This window comes from Salvelinus namaycush, chromosome 19 (genome assembly GCF_016432855.1).
Source record: "Salvelinus namaycush isolate Seneca chromosome 19, SaNama_1.0, whole genome shotgun sequence".
NCBI lineage: Eukaryota > Metazoa > Chordata > Actinopteri > Salmoniformes > Salmonidae > Salvelinus > Salvelinus namaycush.
This window is the reverse complement of record NC_052325.1, coordinates 49,350,337-49,375,330: the sequence shown is the minus strand read 5'-3', so window position 1 is coordinate 49,375,330 and position 24,994 is coordinate 49,350,337. Positions and strand designations below refer to the sequence as shown.

The following is a 24,994-nucleotide window of genomic DNA, read 5'->3' as shown; positions in this document are numbered from 1 at the left end:
GAAACAGCGGTCATATAATTGGTGCACAATGAGGTCGTTACTTCCAATCGGTTTCTTTGGGTCAATACGTCCCGCGAAATGACCCATCAAGTTTGGTTGTGTTACAAACAAACAGTTGATTGCAATGAAACCAAACATGACTGGATAAAGTCAGGTTTAGTCTGTGTATTTACGTCAAATGTTTAGTCGAAAATTTAATGACACGAAATTCAACGAAATAAGCGTTCACAAAATGTTTCATGTTAGGCTATAAAAATGGATTTAACCGAACAAATACCATTCATTGTGTAACAATGAGCCTTGGGATTGCAAACAGAGCAAGATCTTCAAAGGTAAACGATTTATTTCATTGCAATCTGTGATTTTGTTATGCCTGTGCTGGTTGAAATAGTATTTTGGTATGGGGCTCTGTGCTCAGATAATCGCATCGTATTCTTTCGCAGTAAATCCTTTTTTAAATCTGACAACGCAGTTGGATTAGCAAGATTCTAGGCTTTTGAAGCATGTGAGACATTTTCAGGAATGTTTAATATGACTTTGTGTGGCGATCACCGTATGTTGCCGAATTTAAACCCGGTACCGGTATCCGTAGCGCAGAGAAGTGTTAAGGTCCTTCAGTTGAGCAGTGAATTTCAAACACAGATTCAACCAGAAAGACCATGGAGGTTTTCAAATTCCTCACAAAGGAGGACCCCTTTTAGTAGATCTGTAAAAAAAGCAGACATTGAATACCCCTTTGAGCATGGTGAAGTTATTAAATACAGGTGTCCTTCCTAACTCAGTTGCCGGAGAGGAAGGAAACCGATCAGAGATTTCACAATGAGCCCAATGGTGACTTTAAAACAGATACAGAGTTTAATGGCTGTGATAGGAGAAGACTGAAGATGGATCAAAAAACATTGTAGTTACTCCACAACAATGTTCCCTCTAAGCTGTGCACAGAAGAAATGTTAGCCAGCGCAGAGAAGCAAGAGATTGAACTTCACTCAACTTTCTAGAGTTTTCCCATTTAGTTAACACTATCAACGTTTCGCTCCACTGTGGGAACTGTGATCGAATCAACGCAATATTAGCCACTTTCAATGTAACATACTGAAAGAAAATGATCTATGCAAGACTATCTATACAAAACAAACTGTGCAAGAGATTTTGCTGTAGCATTGGAGTCAGTGTTTGTGTTTGTATTTATTATGGATCCCCATTAGCTGCTGCCAAGGCAGTTCTGGACTTGGTGACTGTGAAGAGACCTCTGGTGGCATGTCTTGTGGGGTTTGCATGGGTGTCAATACCTCTCACAAATACAAGTAGTGATGAAGTCAATCTCTCCTCCACTTTGAGCCAGGAGAGATTGACATGCATATTATTAATGTTAGCGCTCTGTGTACATCCAAGGGCCAACCATGCTGCCCTGTTTTGAGCCAAATGCAATTTTCCAAGGACCTGCCTTGTTGACAGTGCTGATAAGAATGCAAAGGTGCGCTTTATTATAGACAGACTTCTCCCCATCCTAGCTACTATTGTATCAATATGTTTTGATCATGATAGTTTACAATCCTGTGTTACTCCAAGCAGTTTAGTCTCCTCAACTTGCTCAATTTCCACATTATTCATTGCGAGGTTTAGAGTTTAGTAAATGATTTGTGCCAAGTACAATGCTTTTAGTTTTTGTAATATTTAGGACTAACTTTTTCCTTACCACCCATTCTGAAACTAACTGCAGCTCTTTGTTAAGTGTTTCTGTCATTTCAGTCGCTGTGGTAGCTGACGTGTATAGTGTTGAGGCATCTGCATACAAAGACACACGGGCTTTACTCAAATCCAGTGGCATGTCCTTCGTAAATATTGAAAAAGGTAAGGGGCCTAGACAGTTGTCCTGGGGAATTCCTGATTCTACCTGGATTATGTTGGAGAGGCTTCCATTAATGAACACACTCTGTGTTCTGTTAGACAGGTAACTCTTTATCCACAATATAGCAGTGGGTGTAAAGCAACAGATTATGATCGATAATGTCAAAAGCCACACTGAAGTCTAACAAAACAGCCCCCATAATCTTTTTATTATCAATTTCTCTCAGCCAATCATCAGTCATTTGTGTAAGTGCTGTGTTTGTTTAAAAACTTATTGAGGATAGGGTCTATTTTTCTCAATTTCCACCTGATGTGCCCAAAGTAAAGTGCCTGTTGCTCAGGCCCTGAAGCCAGGATATGCATATAATTGGTACCATTGGAAAGAAGACACTTTGAAGTTTGTAGAAATGTTAAAATAATGTAGGAGATTATAACACAATAGATATGGTAGGAGAAAATCCAAAGAAAAACCAACCGGAATTATTTTATTTTTGAGAGCCCATGCTCTTACAAGGGAAATAATTGGGGCATTCTGAAATCTAGCTCTCAGGATGCAATTCCGATGGAATTGTAGGGGATACCTAGTCAATTGTCCAACTGAATGTATTCAACTGAAATGTATCTTCCGCATTTAACCCAACCCCTCTGAATCAGAGAGGTGCGGGGGGGGGGGTGCCTTAATCGATATCCACGTCTTCGGCGCCCGGGGAACAGTGGGTTAACTGCCTTGCTCAGGGGCAGAACGACAGATTTTTACCTTGTCAGCTTGGGGATCCAGCAACCTTCTGGTTACTGGCCCAACACTCTAAGCACTAGGCTACCAGAGCCACAGAACTCACCTGAGAAGAGGGCTGCTGAGACACCGGCTGCGTGCAGGCCACAACATCCAACGGGACAGAACTCTGATTCAGAGAGCATGGCCCTGTGGAGGGGGGCCATGGTGGTCCAGGCTGTGCCCAGGCAGTTGATTGACTAGGGCAGAGAGAGGTAGCTGGAGGGGCATCCACAGCCATGGATGGAACTCCCAAGCCCCCGGCAGAAGACAACTGGTACAGGGGATCAAAGTGATTTGAAAGTCTAAAGTCCGGACACGGGGGAAGAAGGCAGGCACACCGAGAATGATTCTTCTCCTTCTTTCTGGCTATGACACACATCCATTTACGTTCACCTGGAGTCGAACAATGAGCAGCTATACTCTGGTTCAAGCTAGTAGAGGGGCGCAGTGGCGGAAATTGATCATAGTCCAGGAAGGTCCCATTATGATCCTCTTGGATGTTTTGATAGGAAGCATTTAAGATGCCAATAGTCTCCTAGAATCTTCATTCAGTTAAAGGGTTAGGTTTAGGGTTAGGCTTGGTCAAATATTTTATTTCTTCATGAAGACTAATAATCTTTTCTTTAGCTGCATCAAGTTCAATAAATGTTTCACAAATGAAGGCATCCATCGGACCTGACCCCGTGACAACATCGGACATACATTTAATGGCACGCGAGTCCCCAGCAGATTAAAATTAGTTTTCACTGCTGCACGCCAACAGTCCAAGGGAACAAACATTTCCATCCATGGCCGTGGACCCCCCCCCCCCCCCCCCCCCCCCACAACTGTGTTGTTGTCTGTCTCTTATTGAATGTGAAGAGCAAGGGAGAAGTGCAGGGGGGCGGGTGATGTCTTGAAAGTTTGTCAGTGGCAGGTTGCAGTTTGCAGGGTGTACCTTGCTACGCACTGGCCCGGCTGCGTATTAGTGTTCGGTGTAGCCTCTCAGAGCTGTGTCAGCATGTCCCCAGTGTCTTGTACCTATGTTTGTCCTCTGTAGTTGCGTGCCTTTCTTTGTTTGCTTTCAGTTGTCGCAGCAGAAGGATAAGGACAGAGAATGATGATGTGTGGCTGTCACAATGAATCCTGTCACCTATTCTGTTCTCTGTGACCACGAACTTCAAAACCACCCCTTGGTTGGAATATGGGTTTTTTCATTCACAAAAACAGCGACACAGTGGGAGGTTGGCTTCAGCTGCCTCCCTTTGGCCAGCAGTGGCACGTGTGTCATGAACAACATTATTGTGATCAATAATAATGGAATCGGTGATATCACACACATCCAACATATGGAAACCCCATTGAATCAGTTCCATTGCAGCCATTGCAATGAGCCAGTCCTCCTATAACCCCTCCCATCAGCCTCCTCTGATTGGAGTAGGATTCCATTGCATTGGCAGGCACGACTCAGGCCCGTACTCTACACAGACCAGTGTGCCATAACCAATCAAAGCTGCAGTAGGCCTAAATGCAAATAGCCATTGCCATACACGGATCTGTGCCATTCACTTTGAACTGGACTGTGTTTACAGCATGAGTGGTCACGAGTAGATGCGCTTGTTTTGAGATCAAAGCGAGAGCTGCATGTAGCCACCTGTGCATATTTGTTAAAGATAATTATATGTGTGAGGGACAGAGATGAGGTATAATAATCCCCAGTTTACAATTGGCTCATTCATCCCCCTCCTCTCCCCTGTAACTATTCCCCAGGTCGTTGCTGCAAATGAGAACGTGTTCTCAGTCAACTTACCTGGTAAAATAACGGTAAAATAAAAATAAATAAATAGGTAGTCATTCATAAATCATGTTAAACACTATTATTGCACAGACTTATTATGTACCTTCTTAAACACATTTTAACTCCTGAATTTATTTAGGCTTGCCATAACAAAGGGGTTGAATACTTATTGACTGAAGACATTACAGCTTTTCCTTTTATAATAATTTGTAAAATTTTCAAAAGTCATAATTTGAAAATATTGGGTATTGTGTGTAGGCCAGTGACAAAAAATCTAAATTTAATACATTTTAAATTCAGGCTGTAACACAAGAAAATGTGGAAAAAGTCAACGGTGTGAACACTTTCTGAAGGCACTGTAAAAGCTACTCTATTTGTGGAATGATACTCCTCACAGTTAGTGTGAGTCAGATCTGTATCGAACAGTGTATGTGTGTGTGTGCGTGTGTGTGTGTGGAGAGTGGGTGAGCAAGAACTAGCTAACTGCCTCCCCAGCTAGCAAATTGTATTCCTTGCATGTTGTGGGAACATACGTTTTTCGCTTCGCATTGGTTCTGGGAACGTTTTACTATTGTTCCCTGAAAGTTTTCCTGGGAGGTTTTATTAACATTCTGAGAAAGGAAATTATAGCTTATTTGAAGGTAATTCAATAACATTCTGAGAACATGTTTCAATAAGACTGCTTGTTAACTTTTTTAAACTCCAAGCTAGAGGTCTTCACGGATCCACCAGTCCCCGAATACCCGAGACCCGATCCGGGACCAGAGCGGGTCCGGATACAGAATTCCAAATAATGTCTGGGTCGGTTCTGATATGATTGTCACGGGACAGACAGACAGACAGACAGACAGACAGAGAGAGACGCTGTTGTTGGCCAATCCTAAGTCATCAAAGTGGCAATAGGCTGCAGTAGTAGAACCTCCATGTGGGGCAAAAGTTACGGGATATCTAATCAATGGAAGAGGGAATTAAAATGATGGAATAAAACAATTAAGGAGAAGGATAGGCTACAACTACCAAGAGCCAACAGGTAGTCTGCTACTTTATATTCTAAATTGAGTTGTTTGTAACTGTGTAGGATGAGAAAGCGCATGCAGTCTCAACTAGCCTAACTAGCTGCTAACTAGTAAGCTTCTTCTAAAGAACGACAGATTTATTGCTTCTTTAATCAGAACAATAGTTTTCAGCTGTGCTAACATAATTGCAAAAGGGTTTTCTAATGATCAATTAGCCTTTTAAAATGATAAACTTGGATTAGCGAACACAGCGTTCCATTGGAACACAGGAGTGATGGTTGCTGATAATGGGCCTCTGTACACCTATGTAGATATTCCATTAAAAAACAGGCGTTTTCATGTACAATAGTCATTTATAAGATTAACAATGTCTATACTGTATTTCTGATAAATTTTATGTTATTTTAATGGACCAAAAATGTCCTTTTCTTTCAAAAACAAGAACATTTCTAAGTGACCCCAAACTTTTGAACGGTAGTGTATGTATGTAATGTATGTATGGAGCATAATATATTTACAGTTCTATTCACATGTTTTCAAGTACTCGTCACAAACAATGCATTCCGATTATTGCATAGATTGTAATGGACACCTTTGATGAGCGTAAAATACCTTTTGAAGGTTGTACTGATTATAATTACCTAATGCTAAGCTATTTGCTAGCTATGTGTGGCACCATGTTTGCTGAAATCATGCAATGCATTGTGAGTGTCACGTAAATGCCTGTCAGACCAAAGATTTTATAATGAGGTGAAGGAATGATTCACTCATCTTTCGGGTAAAAAGTGAATGACCTTAGACGACACACCCCCTTCAACATGCATACTGTAAACAGACCAAACTCATCTTGTCTCCTTTTATTATTTCTGGTTGACACGAAAAACAACCATGGCGGCGCGCACAAACTATCCATCATTGGATTACTTTCGATTTCTATAAAGTGTTTTACTCAATTATTTCGATCAATGTTGAGCTCACCCGTGATGTGATGAATGACTAGTGTAGCTTACATTTTACGGTTTGGATGATTGTGTTATGCTGTTTCTACTTCTGTGAATGTCTGAACATTGCATCCAAAAATAAACTTGTCACATTCAGGACATAACTTTGTAAGGACTGTGTTTCTGCTAAATGTTTCTGTGAAAAAACAGTGTGGCTACCTCAAATGCTGACTGTTGCATCAATCGAAACTGGACGTTCTAAATAAGCGTTCTAATCAAACCGGTTTAAGCGTACGCTGCAGAGACCACTGTAGAATGATCACACCCGTTTGTTCGTACATGTGAAAGGTTAAATAACATTCTTAGAATGTTCTCTTAACGTTACTAAAGATTTCTTGTGGTTTTTATGGAAAGTTTTCTTAACGTTCTCGGAACAATTTGAGAACATGACAAGAAATAGAACCATGAGGAAACCTGTAGAAAATGTTATGCTGGAGTACCTACATTCTCATAGAAGAACGTTGTTTCTTATCGTTCTCTGAAAAATTTGAGAACATAACTTTAAATAGCACCATGAGGAAACCTGTAGGAAAGGTTATGCTGGAGTATGGAAATTCCCATAGAAGAACACTGTTTCTTAACGTTCTCTGAACTATTTGTGAACATTCCCAATGTCAAACCATTTGGAGGACATTCCTAGAACATTACCAAAATGTAAATGAAAAGTGACCAACTTTTAGGAAACATTCTGTTAAAGTATTGAAATACCAAGAAAATAACCTTTTTTTTTTTGTGAAGTTCCTTAAATGTGCTCAGAATGTTCCAAAGCCAAGCGACCATCATGCACCATTCCCAGAAAGTTGTGGGAAGGTTGAATGCAAGATAACAATAGGACAACAACGCTCTCACCAAGTTTGAAGAAACATATGGTTCTCAGAACATTATGTGCTAGCTGGGTTACAACTGTGAAATGTGATGTCATGAGACTGAAGTGAGAACAGGCAACAGTGTGCTTTCCTTATTGTTGTTCACCAGATTCACGAGACATCTGTTTATGGGCAGGCATGGGATGTCTTCCTGTTGATAGCGACAGTTCTGCTTTTACCGTACCCTATAATCATGGGATTATTGTAACAACACAGAAGAGTGACCTTTCATGACAACTTTATATATTTCTTATAATATGTTAAGCATATCTCTGCATTTCTACATTATTCTCTTTTCATTGATACAATTTTTATCCACCCCTCTAGTTGAATGTTTAAGCCTGTGTGTTGGCCCATGTGTGTGAAGTTCTACTATAGTCATCAATGACCTGCCTCACTGTAATTGTGAAACTACATGTAGGTCTACTTATATAGAGTATCATTAACTTAACTCTGCAAAATACCGGCCACCCTTATAGTGAGAGCGACCTTTCTTTGTAGATGTATTGCTTGTTATATAATGTATCGTGACATCCTGTTTCAAAATAATTCGTCTAGCATTATGTCTGGATGTTGAAAATGTGAGGATGAGTGGTATTGCTCACTGGGGTGTTGGCTGGTTATATCACTCACAGGCGGGAGGTGTGAAAGGATGTGGTGAGAAAGATGAAAGCTACATGGTTGGAAGCATGTGGATGTGTGCACATGCCTGTATCGACGTGCACACGTGTATGTGCGTATCCCCCCATTTCAGTGTTATCCAACACGATGAGGTGTGTAGATTCCTATTTCTTTGTATTTTTTACTACCCAAGGGCTCAGCTGTAGTTCTTTATCTATCTACCTCTGTGGTAAGAATATAGACCTTTAGCTAGTCATGCCATCTCTGGGTGATCGCCACACACTTCAATATACCTCCATTTTCTATTAATTTATGATATTTACAGTGCATTCGGAAAGTATTCAGACCCCTTTACTTTTTCCACCTTTTGTTACGTTACAGGCTTATTTTAAAACGGATTAAGTATAATTTTTCATCAGTCTACACACAATACCCCATAATGACAAAGTGAAAACAGGTTTTAAGAAATGTCTTATTTACGTAAGTATTCAGGCCCTTTGCTATGACACTCAAATTTGAGCTCAGATGCATCCTGTTTCCATTGATCATCCTTGAGATGTTTCTACAACTTGATTGGAGTCCACCTGTGGTAAATTCAATTGATTGGACATGATTTGCAAAAGGCACACACCTGTCTATATACGGTCCCACAGTTGATAGTGCATGTCAGAGAAAAAACCAAGCCATGTGTTGGGGCACAGATCTGGGGAAGGGTAGCAAAACAATTCTGCAGCATTGAAGATCCCCAAAAATACAGTGGCCTCCATCATTCTTAAATGGAAGAAGTTTGGAAGCACCAATACTCTTCCTAGAGCTGGCCGCCCGGCCAAACCGAGCAACTGGGGGAGAAGGGCCTTGGTCAGGGAGGTGACCAAGAACCTGATGGTCACTCTGACAGAGCTCCAGAGTTCCTCTGTGGAGATGGGAGAACCTTCCAGAAGGACAACCATCTATTTAGCACTCCACCAATCAGGCCTATATTGTAGAGTGGCCAGATGGAAGCCACTCCTCAGTAAAAGGCAGATGACAGCCGGCTTAGAGTTTGCCAAAAGGCACCTAAAGACTCAGACCATGAGAAACAAGATTCTCTGGTGTGATGAAACCAAAATTGAACTCTTTGGCCTGAATGCCAAGCGTAACGTCTGGAGGAAACCTGGCACCATCCTTATTGTGAACCATGGTGATGGCAGAATCATGCTATGGGAATTTTTTTCAGTGACAGGGACTGGGAGACTAGTCAGGATCGAGGGAAAAGATAAACGGAGCAAAGTACAGAGAGATCCTTGATGAAAACCGGCTACAGAGCTCTCAGGACCTCAGACTGGGGCGAAGGTTCACCTTCCAACAGGACAATGACCCTAAGCACACAGCCAAGACAACGCAGGAGTGGCTTAGGACAAGTCTCTGAATGTCCTTGAGTGGTCCAGCCAGAGCCCGGATTTGAACCCAATCTAACATCTCTGGAGAGACCTGAAAATAGCTGTGCAGCGACGCTGCCCATCCAACCTGACAGAGCTTGAGAGGATCTGCAGAGAAGAATGGGAGAAACTCCCCAAATACAGGTGTGCGAGGCTTGTAACGTCATACCCAAGAAGACTTGAGGCTGTAATCGCTGCCAAAGGTGCTTCAACAAAGTACTGAGTAAAGGGTCTGAATACTTATGTAAATATAATATTTCTGTTTTTTTTTGTAATAAATGTGGGATTTTTTTTTTTAATGTGTTTTTGTTTTGTCATTATGTGGTATTGTGTGTAGATTGATGTGGAAAAAATGAACAATTCAATACATTTTAGAATAAGGTTGTAAGATAAACAAAATGTGGAAAAAGTAAAGGGGTCTGAATACTTTCTGAATGCACTGTAACTACAATTTGGGACAGTCTTTTACTGTATTTACATATATAATAAGAAATATTTGTGCTGCCAAATGACAAACAATGTTTGTCACCAGCATTTTCTTCCCTGGTCGTTGTTGTAAATGAGAACGTGTCCACAATCAACTTACCTAATAAATGAAAAGTAAATACCAAACACAAACAGTGTTACATATTACTAATAATATGTGCAATCTGTTTATTAGTGTTGCCTGCATATGATGGCAAAAGAGTTGGATATGAAGCATGACGCACTTCCTTTTTTTACAGGAACGTGCACTCACAACCAGTTTCCTGACCCGTTAAAGTACCAATGCATCCAGCCCCAACCGCCCCTCTCTGACTCGTGTCTGTGTATTGTCAGAGGTAAGTACAGCTCGGTCTCTTTGCTTTACATTTCATACAGAGATACTTCAATTTGGACTGTTAATGTTAAAATGTCATTCTAAAATGTATAATTGTTCTTTGTTGCAATATGGGATAACATTGTCTCAGACAATAGGGATAATATTCTATTATATTCTATTATACATTTTAAGTATAGAATCAAGGCACTCATTCAGATGGGCACCTGTGCTATTTACTTTTGGCAAAGCTTGTGCTTTGGTTATGTAGTTTGTATTGGGTTAGAGTACCACTTCACTTGCACGTGGAGGGGAATTCATTGTGCAAGAGCCAATGCACTGTTGGGAATATCGTACACTTTTGGAATTTCACATTTCGTACTGCACTGGAAATTTGTTCAAGAGTATATAGAAAGCGCCAGCAGAGGAAACACATGAGAAGTTTTGGCTCGTCTAATGTGACACAAGAAGCCTGCGAAACAGTCACATTTGGTGTGTGGTTATTTATCCCATCACAATGTGTGGGTGAAAGGTATGGTAGTGTTGTAGAGGTTCACTCCAGAGTCAAAAAGCATATCAATTGTCACCACAACAATTGCCAAATATCACACTATATAGATTTAATAGACAATATTTTTTATTACAACATCTATAACACATGATCTAGTTCATATTTGCACAGGACTAGTATTACTAGATACTTATAATGATTACCCCAGCATGTCTGTTTATAACTGCCCCCATGTAATACTTTTTTCATTCAGAATTTACCGTTATGATACAGAAGCCTGGAGGCTGTTCTAGGCGTGATGATATTTCAACTTGACGAGGGGATAGCCTATTATTGGCTTTCAGTTCAGAAAAAAGTCTATATAACAATGCACTTCAATGAAGAAGCATAAACTGTACGCAGTCATTTAACCTCAAACTGGCGCCCACTGGTGGCATTTTCTAAAGGTACATTTCAGTTTCAAAACTATAACATGCTTAGTACTGTTAGAAAGGTAAGAACTGGGGGATTCTGACAAGGGAAACAATGTGACTACTACAGAGCCTGAGCTACAACCCTTGAAATGTACAGTTGTAGTTTTTTTGTCGGGGGAATTTTTTTGTTGGGGAATAAGAGATTTCAAATTCTAGGTTTGAAATAAAATATGTCACCAATTACTGTTCCAAAAGGATAAGACAAAGATTCTGATCTTTGACCTAATGATGGCGCTCTAAACATGCACACATTCTCATAGGAACACAGCCATTTTAAAAGCACAGGGCTTGTGCAATGTGTTTTCTTCTTACAGGAATGATATACATAGGAAGGAAGCTGCAATCTCTATCTATCTATTGATGTACAGTAAATATGACCCCTGTCTGATTCCCAGTTAGTTCACTAGATAGCAGTAGGTGATCACATGACGTCTCTTGGCCACTTGAAACCATTTGGATCTGGTCTGGTTAGTGAGTCACTGTGCCAAAATGGCTAAATGGATTTTCAAACCTGACATCTTAAAACGACCTTAGCAACCAGGGCTTTCAATGGAGTAGAACTAATTAAAATATGACACAGGCAGGTGAGGAAACTTCAAACGTATTTTCCCATTCACTTTTCCTATTGTAAACGTTGAGCTAGATCAACTGCACATGTGGAGGAGTCACACAGGGTAATGTGGACGGAGAAGGAAATGCATTGCTTTACAATGACCACCAGGGTGTGCCATTTCCATGCATACTAAATGTTTTCACTTCTGGTGACTACATTTCCTACTCTATGAATGTGACCATAGCGCATTACTTATAGTCTTTATGGGGGGGGGGGGGGGGGGGGTGTATTCTTATTGCAATGCTAGCAGTATGATTTGAGTTGTGACAAGCTACATCACTTTACACTTTAGCTTGATGTATTTAGCCAGTTACTGTATCATTCCCCTTTCATCTGTGGTATCATACCTAGCCTGGCTCGCTAGCATTATAAAATAATGTTGTATAACAAAAAGTATCTACCAAACTCGCCGGACCTGGTATCTTGTCCAAAACAAACACTCAGAATTTAACTGGTTTTAATTCATTGGCACGATAGTCTGCCAAATCTTGTTTTAAACGGTTTCAGATCCCAGGTGACACTACAGACAGGACCATGCTACCTTTTTACATGAATCTAAATGTCTGCCTGATCATAGGTTGTCTGTGTGAAGTCATTGTTACCATGGCATGGAGTTCCAACAGCACCAAGCTGGACAACACCACCTTGTCCCTGTTCCAGAACGTGACAGCCAGTACAGCAATCTCCATCATCTATATTGTGGTCACCATCATCAACCTGGTAGGAAACAGCCTCTCCATGTGGCTCCTCCTCTTCCATACCTCTCCCAAAACTCCCTCCATCATCTTCATGATAAACCTGACCCTGACTGACCTGACCTTGGGCCTCGTCCTGCCCTTCCAGATCATGTATCAGTTGCAGGGGTATAATTGGAGCCTGGGCCCGGGCATGTGCAGGTATTCTTGTTTATTCTTTTGACTATAATTTATTTATCCTGATCAGTCCCATTGAGGTAGATGCGCCTTTTACAAGCCCTGGACAAGAGCCAACAACTTTCTTTCATCACAGATTAATAATGATTCATTATATTCTGATTTTCCACAGGCTCTTGACCCTGGTGTTCTTTGCCAACATGTACTGCTCAATTCTAACTATGACCGCCATCAGCGGAGACCGCTACCTGGGCATCTGCCGGCCCATGCTCTTCTGTGAGACCAGGGAAAGGAAGTCATTCGCTGTGCTTGTCTGCTTAGCCATGTGGATAGTCGTCCTATTAGTCCTGTACCCACTCACTATAACCGACCTGACGTTCCACGTTCCAGAACTCAGGATTACCACCTGCTTCGACGTTCTAAAAAGGGACATGCTTCCATCCATGGTGGCCTGGGCTGCCTTCCTCCTTGCACTGTTTGTCATCCTCTTCCTCATCCCGTTCTGCATCACTGTTTTCTGCTACATCAGCATCATCCGCAAGCTGGCCCGAGACTCCAAGACCAAACAGAAGGATAAGGCTATAGGTCTCGCCGTCACTGTCCTAACGGTCTTTACGCTCTGCTTCACTCCCAACAACATCCTCCTACTGGCTCACACCATCCGGAGGCTCTTCTATGGGGAGTCCTTGTACATGGCCTACAAGCTGACTCTCTCCCTCAGTTGCTTCAACAGCTGCCTGGACCCCTTCATCTACTACTTTGCCTGTAGGGAGTTCCGGAAGAAGTTGAGGCAGATGCTAAGGCTGAGAACACTGAGCAGTCTGGACACGGGGAAGACAGACCTGCACAGAGAGAGCCTGTACTCCGCCCAGTATGTATCTGATGGACAGGGTGGAGAGAACAGCAGAGTGTCTGTTAAACAACACTGTTAAAAAACAGAGAGAGGGCCTTCCGAGTGGCGCAGCAGTCCAAGGCACTGCATCGCAGTGTTAGAGGCGTCATTACAGACCGGGGTTCGATCGCAGGCTGTGTCACAGCCTACAGTGACCGGGGGACCCATGAGGCGGCGCACAATTGGCCAAGCGTCGTCCAGGTTAGGGGAGGGTTTGGCCGGCCGGGATGTCTTTGTCCCATTACACTCTAGCAACTCCTTGTGGCGGGCCAGGGGCATGCACGTTCCTCCGACAAATTGGTCCAGATGGCTTCTGGGTTAAGCGAGCAGTGTGGCTTTGCAGGGTTGTGTTTCGGAGTACGAATGGGTCTCGACCTTCGCTTTTCCCTTCGCCTTTCCCGAGTCCGCATGGGAGTTGCAGCGATGGGACAAGACTGTAACTACAAATTGGGGAGAAAAGGGGGTAAAAATTACAACAACAGAAACTGAGAGAGATGTCATTTTGTAATATCCCCTGTTTAGATAATTTCACAGGAATGTTTTTGTGTATATAGACCCAGTAACAAACCAGGCTAGATGGGGCTTCAAAAAGTTAGTAAAATAGGGTTATTTATTTTTGTGAAGGACTGTTGCAACTTGCATAAAGATATGAATGGGATGTGTGTGGCTAAGTGAAAGCTAGGCCCCTTTTACCACAAATGTGATCTCTGCCTGCCGCCAATTTGGGCGGATTCATTGTTTCATTGTGTGAATTGTTAAACCTACCCACTGGGGTAATTTGAACGAAATTACATTTAACCAGTGTGGAATAGAATTTGAATTGATTCTCTGCCCAGTGGGTACCTTTGTTCAATGTTTATCCATTCCCCACTAATTATATCACCAGTAATTAATTTAATGTTAATCTCCGTCATCTAGAATGTTAGGGTTTGTTTAAATCACGAAATTCTATTAATTCATGAAATCAATATTCATTTACCATTTTCATTCTCAGAGAGTTTGATGTAATTGTCCCCAATGTGGAACATTGGAACACTTCATAAGTAAATATATTTTATAAATTTTAATAATTGCACTTGTCTTTTCCTACTAGCACTGACTTAGCTGATAAACATCTCATTGAGGAATTTCCTTTTTACTATGACTGTGATATATGGTCGTCCCATCTAGCTATCTTAAGATAAATGCAGTGTAAGTCGCTCTGGATATGAGCGTCTGCTAAATTACTAAAATGTAAACGTAAACATTTCTAACCTAGCTACCTTAAGATGAATGCACTAACTGTAAGTCGCTCTGGATAAAAGTGTGTGCTAAATGAGTAAAATGTAAAAATGTAAACATCTGAGCGTGCGTAGAAAGAGGTCTTTATGGCCTGTGCGCTACGATTGGGTTCAGTAGTATGAAAAGTGTTCAATTTAGGAACTGTGATAAAATGTTAAGATTAAGTCTTATTTAGATGCATTTACCAATGTAATGATGGATATGGGAATTGCCTTTGCAAGTGCATATGCATCGGTTTGAGGTCCTATGATTCAGATTCATTTTGGTTTCTTGGCATGGACACTGGTAGACTTTGCCGGCCGAGAGTACTTAGCACCTCTAAACAGAGTTCCAGCAGTAAGTTTGCAAACCTAGCGCAAACCGATTCTACATGTAGAAATGGCCGAACATGTCGGCAGTCAGACACCCACAGGTGGGTGGTCCCGAAAACACACCATGCAGTCAGCGAGCGAAGAAACAGCAGATGAGCGAAGAAACAGCAGATGAGCGGTCTTGAAAACCTGTGTCTGTTCAGATGCTACAGGTTGAGCCTGATTTAGAGGTTATCTATTTTGGCTGTTGCCAGTGTATATATTGAAAATCTAAACAACAATATCTAGAAAACAATTGATCCAGATGATTAGACAAATTATAGGCCCATCTCAAACCTCCCTTTTCTTTCAAAGATTCCAGAGAAAACTGTTGCTCAGCAGCTTTCCTTCTTCCAACAGCACCACCATGAGGCCAAACACAAGAATACTCCACAGCCCTCAAACTCAACTCCGGAGCTTGAAGCCCGTTCCACTGCATTTTTTCATTGTTCCCCTCTAATCAGGGACTGATATATATCTGGGACACCAGGTGGGTGAAATTAATTATCAGGAAGAACAGAAAACCAGCAGGCTCCGGACCTCATAGTGTAAGAGTTGAATACCCCTGCTCTACAGGTTAGCTAGACTCACATCCCTGAGAATGTGTGCCAAATTCCATAACTCAGAGTCAAACAGATCAATAGATATTAATAGGTGCCTGTTATAGCGCCACCATGTGGTTTATCAGAATATTTTGGCATATATTGAGTCTTGACAGAGTTCTGAATATTTATGTCAAGATTTGTTACAATATGAATAACCATGTCTGATTTATATGCATTTATGTGCCAGGTTGATTCGCTTGATATTTTCTATTACATGCCGCCTTCACTGTTGGATCACCATGAAAGACCTGTAAATAAAGTCTACACCTTGAGCACTTGACTTATGCTGATTTCCTTCCATTACGACTGCTACAGTTCCATATTTTAGAAACAGAAAAAAAACTAATTAAAAGTTACTACCAAAGAAACATGGAAAAAATTATGAAGAGGGTTTCCATCGGACGTGTTAGACATCAAATGAAGCATGATACTATGTTCAACTTAAAATTGATCTGTAGCCATTTTGAAAATGGTATTATTCTATGGTTGCCTTTGACACCCATATGAAAATGTCAAATATGTTTTGTAATTGATAATTAAGCTTTAGACATCCAAATGTTTACCACCTGTCATTATACAATAAACATTTCCACCTGACACTATACATCAATTAAATTACAAAGGAATAGTGCAAAAGTTGGACTTTTTCTCTTTTTTTTTAGGATAGGTCAGGTTTGTCCCTCCTCCTGCTTTTGCTCTGTTGATATAATTCCACTGGGTGGCGCTGTCACATCAGGGACCTAGCACTGCTTATTGACAGCTGCTTTTTGAAATTCTCACGCTTCTGGTAAGAAAATTACATTTTATCTGGACAGGTTTTCAGACTTTTATTACGGAACGTGTTATACTCATGTTTTCTTGCAATAGTCAGTATTTCAGTCAGCTGTTCAGCCCTATGTGAGATCGATGTTGTTGTTTGAGCTTCTTCTTATCAAAACATCGAGATAGAAACGAGATGAGAAACGTTAGGTAGGCCTACTACACTATTCAAATATTATGCCACACCGTCAAAATACATTTACTGTAGAAGTAGCCAGCCCATGACATTCGTATCGGAATGAACTAGTGAAACATGGGGGATGGGAACGGAGAGGCTGGAGGAAGCAGTCACAGCAGAGAGGAAGAGGAGAAGAGAGAGGGATAAATGGTCACAATCTGTCTTCTCCAGCAGGTGGCGTTTTGTATTTTTTTCACTCAACAAGCGAGGATTTCTTTTTATCGAGGTCAATGAGTGTGTCGAATTTGGTTAACAAAATATGTAATGGCTTATTTGCTACGTGTGGCTTATTTAATCGAATAGAAGCGTTTTAATAACGAGGTTGTTACGAATGTACTGATATAAGTAGGACACGTTACATCCCGGCAACTTTGAGAAAAAACACTTTATAGTCTGGTCATCACTCTTACCACAGCCACAAAGTCATTACTCTAGCCTATTTCTATCTTCTTAAATTGTGATTTTTAAACTTAAACTTAACCACACTGCTAACCGTATGCCTAACTTTAACGGTAAATTAAGACCAAAAAGGCATTTTTTTAAATGATTTTTTACGAGAATAGTCAACTATTGACTTTGTGGCTTTGGTAACTAATGGAAACCGTTGTGCCTTCTCATTGGCTAGAAGGATCCCACCTGATCTTGCCTCTTCCCGGCTGCCTCCATTTTTGAAGATGTTTATTTTCATTGTTAGAATGGCCAATGGAGTATCTGGTCAATATAATGGAAAATCTGTGGTCACTGCCCCTTTACCACGGTTTTCACTAGTTACCACAGCCACAACGTCATAAACCCCGCCTATTACTGCAATTTATCTTCTTACTTTCTGCTTTAACCTAACCACACTGCTAACTTCATGCCTAATCCTAACCTTAAATTAAGACCAAGAAGCACATTTTTGTCTCATGAATTTTTACGATATAGCCCACGTTGACTTTGTGGCTGTGGTAAGAAGTGATAACACCTATTGTACACGAAATCCTGAGTGCTTCTCGAAGCGTTCATTCAAACTGCGTGCTTTATGATCACTGGCAGATAGATAGCCAATGACTAGTTGGGGTGGGCATGTTGCTCATATTTTGATCAGGAAGTCTATATCCTGTGGCGGTAATGCAATAGTAATTCTCAGATCAATTTGTATTCATGCTTCGCTATCACGTCGGGCCGAACAACGCCCTATGACTGTATTCATGATACAGCACTGCGTCTTATTGCTTAAATACTTGCCTGGAAGTAGATGTATTTATATTAATGTTGCATGACTTAATGCACAATGGGCCTAGTATAATCAACATTATGTAATGATGACCATTTCAGATGATATGATGGTTATTCTGTTCCATGGCCCGGTTTCCGGATAGCTATGGAATGTATATTACATGCTGACTAGACCGGAAACGTCGCGTGCGCGAGCGTCGCAAAATACATTTTGAAATCCATGTTATTCAATTATTGCGCACGCCAACGAGCGTCTGCGATGCCAAGGGCTAACATAGAAGTCCTTTCTATTTCTGAAGCAGATTGCACTGAAAGTCCTGCATCGCCCCTCTCCTCATTGGTTTATAGAAGCAGGTACCCACGTGCCATGTCCTCATTGGTTTATAGAAGCAGGTACCCACGTCCCATCTCCTCATTGGTTATACCCACATGGGTGATTGAAAGACTAACTGTTTTGCCGGTCGTTGTGGTAATACTATGAAAGTTTAGATGCGATCACCATATAAATTCAAAGATGAAAAAGCCTGGAAGGAGGAGAGATGACTAGAAACGATTCGGTTGGCTGTTTTATGTGTGGATTAATTGTCGGAGTAGAGGACCTTGTGCATTTCAGATAAAATAACAACTCAATGTTTATATCCCAGGACCAATTAGCTAGCAACAGCAAGCTAGCTAAATAGGACAAATTAGCTAGCTAGTGCAAGCTAACTAGCTAAATTGCCATACATGTTTAGTGCTTTTCGACCTGTCCCCAAATTAATGTCATTGGTTCAGAGTTAGTTTTGATATTTTAATTTTAAATGTGATCGCGTTTGGTGTAGGGGGACAAAATAAATGTATGCACGATGGTGCACGCGCGCATCCTGTTTGGTAGGCTTACGAGTGTTTTAACGATGCATCTTTCCTACAACGACCGAAGATGTAACTTGAGTTTTCCAAAACGCCACTCAAGAGAACGTACACTTAAAAGTGCATTGTTTAGCCATATGTCGATACTCTGTGTAGCACCCACTTGAGTGATGCTACACTGCCGCTGAACACTCACGATACAGGCGATTGTATTCGAATTTACATTCATTCTCCCTTCCTTACATTTACACCTTTGGTTTAAATTCATATAATTCGCAACTCCAACAGCTTATTTGTTTCTTCTTCTGACAACAGGCGTTGTATTTCACCCAGGTACACACACGCCTGTGACCCCTGGGAGATGACAGCGTGGGTACTAATTATCCTATTTAAATATGTGACAGCCAGCAAGGTGCAGAATACACACCAAGGGATTGTTCAGTAGAGCACTATGATAAGGATGTTGCAGATACAGTTGAAGCTGATTTTAAATCAGTTAAGTGCAAACTCATTTTAAGGGCATGTCTAGTTCACAATCAGTCAAATAACAAACACCATCATTGTTCATTGTTGTCTTGTTTAATGCACACATTCAAGACAGCCCCAAGCCATTTTTCAGGAGTCAGCTGTATCTGGTAGAAAAACACAGATTTGTGACTTCACTCTCTATTTTACATTATCTCAAGTTTTTCTGTACTTTACCATGTCTATCTCATATCAAATCAAATTTTATTTGTCACATACACATGGTTAGCAGATGTTAATGCGAGTGTAGTGAAATAATTGTGCTTCTGGTTCCGACAGTGCAGTAATATCTAACAATTAATCTATCAGTTCCCCAACAACTACCTAATACACACATATCTAAAACGGATGAATGAGAATATGTACATATAAATATATGGATGAGCGATGGCCGAGCAGCATAGGCAAGGTGCAATAGATGGTATAAAATACAGTTGAAGTTGGAAGTTTACATACACCGGGTCAAATACATTTAAACTCAGTTTTTCACAATTCCTGACATTTAATCCTAGTAAAGATTCCCTGTTTTAGGTCAGTTAGGATCACCACTTTATTTTAAGAATGTGACATGTCAGAATAATAGTAGAGATAATGATTTATTTCAGGATTTATTTCTTTCATCACATTCCCAGGGGGTCAGAAGTTTACATACACTCAATTTGTATTTGGTAGCATTGCCTTCTCTAAATTCTCTATAGGATTGAGGTCAGGGCTTTATGATGGCCACTCCAATACCTTGACTTTGTTGTCCTTAAGCCATTTTACCACAACATTGGAAGTAGGCTTGGGGTCATTGTCCATTTGGAAGATCCGTTTGCGACCAAGCTTTAACTTCCTGACTGATGTCTTGAGATGTTGCTTCAATATATCCACATACTTTTCCTTCCACATGAAGCCATCTATTTTGTGAAGTGCACCAGTCCCTCCTGCAGCAAAGCACCCCCACAACATGATGCTGCCACCTGCGTGCTTCACGGTTGGGATGGTGTTCTTCGGCTTGCAAGCCTCCTCCTTTTTCCTCCAAACATAACGATGGTCCTTATGGCCAAACAGTTCTATTTTTGTTTCATTGGACCAAAGGACATTTCTCCAAAAAGTATGATATTTGTCCCCATGTGCAGTTACAAACCGCAGTCTGGCTTTTTTTATGGTAGATTTGGAGCAGTGGATTCTTCCTTGCTAAGCGACCTTTCAGGTTATGTTGATATAGGACTCATTTTACCTTGGATATAGATACTTTTGTACATGTTTCCTCCAGCATCTTCACAAGGTCCTTTGCTGTTGTTCTGAGATTGATTTGCACTTTTCGCAACAAAGTAAGCTCATCTCTAGGAGACAGAACTCCTTCCTGAGCGGTATGACGGCTGCGTGGTCCCATGGTGTTTATACTTGCGTACTATTGTTTGTACAGATGAACGTGGTACCTTCAGGCGTTTTGGAAATTTCTCCCAAGGATGAACAATACATTGTGGAGGTTTACACTTTTTTCTTCTGAGGTCTTGGCTGATTTCTTTTGATTTTCCCATGATGTCAATCAGAGGCACTGAGTTTGAAGGTAGGCCTTGAAATACATCCACAGGTCCACCTCCAATTGACTCAAATGATGTCAATTAGCCCATCAGAAGCTTCTAAAGCCATGACATAATTTTCTGGAATTTTCCAAGCTGTTTAAAGGCACAGTCAACTTAGTGTATGTAAACGTCTGATCCACTGGAATTGTGATAGTGAAATAATCTGTCTAAACAATTGTTGGAAAAATTACTTGTGCCATGCACAAAGTAGAGGTCCTAACCGACTTGCCAAAACTATAGTTTGTTAACAAGAAATTTGTGGAGTGGTTGAAAAATGAGTTTTAATGACTCCAACCTAAGTGTATGTAAACTTCTGACTTCAACTGTACATATGAGATGAGTAATGTAAGTGGCATTGTTTAAAGTAACTAGTGATCCATTTGTTAAATTGGCCAGTGATTGGTTCTCCATGTAGGCAGCAGCCTCTCTGAGTTAGTGATTGCTGTTTAGCAGTCTGATGGCCTTGAGATAGAAGCTGTACTGACCTCACCTTCTGGATGGTAGCGGTGTGAACAGGCAGTGGCTCGGGTGGTTGTTGTGTTTGGTTATTTTTTTTGCCTTCCTGTGACATTGGGTGCTATAGGTGTCATGGAGGGCAGGTAGTTTGCCCCTGGTGATACGTTGTGCAGACTGCACCACCCTCTGGAGAGCCTTGCGGTTGAGGGTGGAGCAGTTGCCGTACCAGGCTGTGATACATCCCGACAGGATGCTCTCGATTGTGGATATGTAAAAGTTAGTCAGGGTTTTGGGTGACAAGCCAAATTTCTTCAGCCTCCTGAGGTTGAAGAGGCGCTACTGCGCCTTGTCCACCCATACAGACAGTGTGGTGAAACATTTCAGTTTGTCGTTGATGTGTATGCCGAGGAACTTTAAACATTCCACTTTCTCTGCTGCTGTCCCTTCGATGTGGATAGGGGGGCTAATCTAATCCTGCTACAACAGGGCTAATCTCATTTCCACCGTGAGTACACTTCCAATTGAATAAAGTCCACAGAAAACAAATTAATACTACACATTTCGACCGTCTTTTTCAGGCAGTGCTTGTACATCTCAATGGCCCTATAGGCCTCCCTCTATTTAACTACAGCTATTATATCTGGTTAATAATATGCTATTATTTGCATCCCTAAATAAGGCATTGGCCTTATTGCCTGACAACATGGACATGCTCTTGCCGGTAATTTATTTTATTTTATATACCGTATGCACTGCAAGTCTATGGTGTAATTGTACAGATCCTGTGCATCTGAGGATTTATTGTGATGCAGTATCTGCATGTCTCCCTTTTCAACAGCAACTCGGAAACGTCACTGGACACATCTATACTCATAGCTCTACACTGAAACACACACCACCTCCCCCAGCTCCTGTGGGATGATGTGAAGAGATGATAGCAGAACCTACAGTCACCTCCAGGTCCTCAGTACAGAAGTAAGAAACATTCTTCTTATAACACCATTTATGAAATAGTGGTAACTTTCCACTCTCTGAAACCTCTTAATCAAGCTGATTATGGAAAGATAGTAGCCAGTGTACCTGGCTGTTTCTGTTATCAACAATGCAACTGTTTTGTCTTAGCAAATAAGACAACAACAAATTGTCTAAAGCAGAAACAGACTTGCACTCAGGCTAATGCTGTTTTCGTAGCAGTAATATAATCTCTTATGCCGGGATTCAGTCAGTTATAGATATGCCTAGTAGCTTTCCAGATGTGCACTCAGTTGCGCAGCAGTAGATGGAATAGTTGGGTAGTTGACGATGGACGGCTCCAGAGAGGGGCTTGATGGTGCTGAAGCCCCTGTATATAAACCATAGATTACAACCAAGCAACCCCTAAACTACCCATGTAAAAAATGACCGGTGCCCCACTGGAGTTGGCACCTGATATAGAAATTGTTAGATTGCGTGCACTGGAAGACTTCTCTGAACGATCATGCGATGATGGGACGTGCCATACTCTTTTTGGCCAGACAGCATCAGATAAATGGGACAGAGGGGTGCTGTTTCACTCGCTTGGCTGCTTTATCTGAGATTGATGGGTCTTTCTGTCGCCCCCGCGTCTCAGTCAAATAAATTCTCAATATTTACATATTTTATTTGGATGGGCAAGGATGTAAGCTAGGGGTGGGCCAGTCCCCCTAAGGCGCCATAATGCAATTTTCCAGCAGTTTGAGTTGCTTGCAACTGAGTTTGCTTCTTGATTGCTTCATGAAGCACCCCCCCCCCCCCCCTCCCCTCGCAACTAATAAGCAACTCATCTGCAACTTTGGTTGTATCCAGTTGAAACTTTTCAACTTTGTGCAACTAGTTGCAAGCAACAGTCAATCAAAACAAACACTTTTGTCACATGATCCATTCAAAGGTTTGGAATTCTGACCCAGTTGTTTTATTTTGTTTTTATTTAACCTTTATTTAAGTAGGCAAGTCAGTTAAGAACAAATTCTTATTTACAATGACGGCCTACCCCGGCCAAACCCTAACCCGGATGACGCTGGGCCAATTGTGCGCCGCCCTATGGAACTCCCAATCACGGCTGGTTGTGATACAGCCTGGAACCGAACCAGGGTTTGTAGTGATGCCCTTAGCACTGAGATGCAGTGCCTTAGACTGCTGCGCCACTCGGGAGCTCGAGTTGTCATGTCAACACAGCTGTCAGTGCTACGAAGCACAACCCGCGATCAGGGTTGAGAGAACAGAGACTAGCACAACAGGAGATGTATACAAATTATTGTACATGGTGAACCCAAACCTCCCCCTGACCAGTTTCAACATGAACTGTGCTAGCTAGCTTAGCTAGCTTGGTTTGCTCATTGCTACAGTAGCTAGCTGCATTGGTGTTTGCAATGTCCTATTTGCTAGCTAGCTAAATTGTACAGGCTGCATTTCTTGTATATACATGCTGTTACAATAACCAAACAGTTGGATAAACAAATCATTTGTGTAACCACAATGTAATGCAGCAGATGGCATGGGGTGAGTTTAGAATCTTCAAACAAGCAGCTTTAATTTGATTGGCTATTGCATGCTATTTTAATCGTGTTTGAGTTGCTTCATGTAACAGCAAAGTTGCTTGAGATGATGTCACCTGCAACAGAAATTGTGTGAAAGTTGCTTCATGTAACCCTAGCCTAAAGGCAACAGCCTGCTTCGGTTCGGCTGACTAGGCGAACCGAACGTGTGCTCGTATACTCCCTTAAAATACCTTCGGTGAAAAAAAGCGGTAATAGTACCATTTGTCCATCTTGAGATGCCGTAGTCAGAATTAATGTAAAATAACTCAAGAAATGTGTAATTCCTTTTGATGTTTTTTGCAGAGGAGATTGTGCAATTTTACAGCTAACTAATATGTTTGGTGCAGTATTTAACAAGTGGAAAAATGTAAGATGAAAACGAGTCGTCTCTTGTTGAATGACAACAAACACTTAATTGAAGAATCCCTATTTGTACCAATCACCAACGGAGGGACGTAGACTTCGGTTACCGACTTCGGCTTGCCTCGAGAAAAAAATGTTGTGCGGACGAACAACCAGAAAAACCCTTACCAAACATTTTTTTTAAATAACGTCACGAAATATCATAATAATGCACAAACTGTTTTCGGATGGGAAGCATGCGGACGCCTTAAGGCCTGCCCATAATGCCGGTCCTCTATGCAGAAAATCCACTATCTACAATTGATAAAATACAGGCCTAGGTTAATCATTTTCTGAATAATGCCCTGTGTGGTAGTTGTCCATCAGTATCATCTGTGATTTCCCAGTGAGAACTTGGCTGTGGACGCAAACTTCTCTGGAGCTGTCAATCACACAGTGGGCGGAGCCCGGAATGAGAACAGACAGAAGAGTTTGGTGGGTGCTGATCATTTACATATTCCAATCTCACTTCTGGTCATGTAGAATTTCACTGCTGGTCTTTAACACGTAGAATTTCAATGCTGGTCATTTACATATAATAGGATCCACAGGAGACTGGTGAGCGGAGGACAGGCTCATAATAATAGCTGGAACGGTATCAAACACTTAAACCATGTGTTTTGATGTGTTTGATTCCATTTATTCATTTCTAGGGATTATTACGAGCCCGTCCTCCCCAATTAAGCTGCCACCGGCCGCCTGT

General features: G+C 41.4%; 2 protein-coding genes across 4 annotated transcripts in view; both read left to right on the top strand.

The window, feature by feature from the left end:
- Window positions 1-12,291: 12,291 nt before the first annotated feature.
- On the top strand, window positions 12,292-13,606 carry LOC120063874 (P2Y purinoceptor 8-like). Its single transcript, XM_039014193.1, has 2 exons — window positions 12,292-12,614; window positions 12,763-13,606. The coding sequence occupies exons 1-2, from the start codon at window positions 12,322-12,324 to the stop codon at window positions 13,520-13,522; spliced, it is 1,053 nt and encodes a 350-aa protein (XP_038870121.1). The 5' UTR covers window positions 12,292-12,321; the 3' UTR covers window positions 13,523-13,606.
- A 2,835-nt stretch (window positions 13,607-16,441) lies between these two features.
- si:ch211-269e2.1 (cohesin subunit SA-2) overlaps window positions 16,442-24,994 on the top strand; it is a 44,273-nt gene continuing 35,720 nt past the window's right edge. For 2 of the 3 annotated variants that reach the window (XM_039015092.1, XM_039015090.1), the window contains exons 1-3: window positions 16,442-16,505; window positions 22,173-22,309; window positions 24,639-24,726. In XM_039015092.1, coding sequence (XP_038871020.1) covers window positions 22,266-22,309; window positions 24,639-24,726 — 132 coding nt within the window. In that variant the 5' untranslated portion in view covers window positions 16,442-16,505; window positions 22,173-22,265. Of the gene's footprint in view, window positions 16,506-21,680; window positions 21,840-22,172; window positions 22,310-24,638; window positions 24,727-24,994 lie in introns of those variants that run through there. The other variant, XM_039015091.1, reaches the window with a different exon arrangement.

Bases quoted from the DNA above. Each gene is read 5' to 3' on its own strand.
- LOC120063874 (XM_039014193.1), top strand. From the start codon at position 12,322: ATGGCATGGAGTTCCAACAGCACCAAGCTGGACAACACCACCTTGTCC. The intron at 12,615-12,762 runs GTATTCTTGTTT...GATTTTCCACAG, and splicing joins CTGGGCCCGGGCATGTGCAG to GCTCTTGACCCTGGTGTTCT.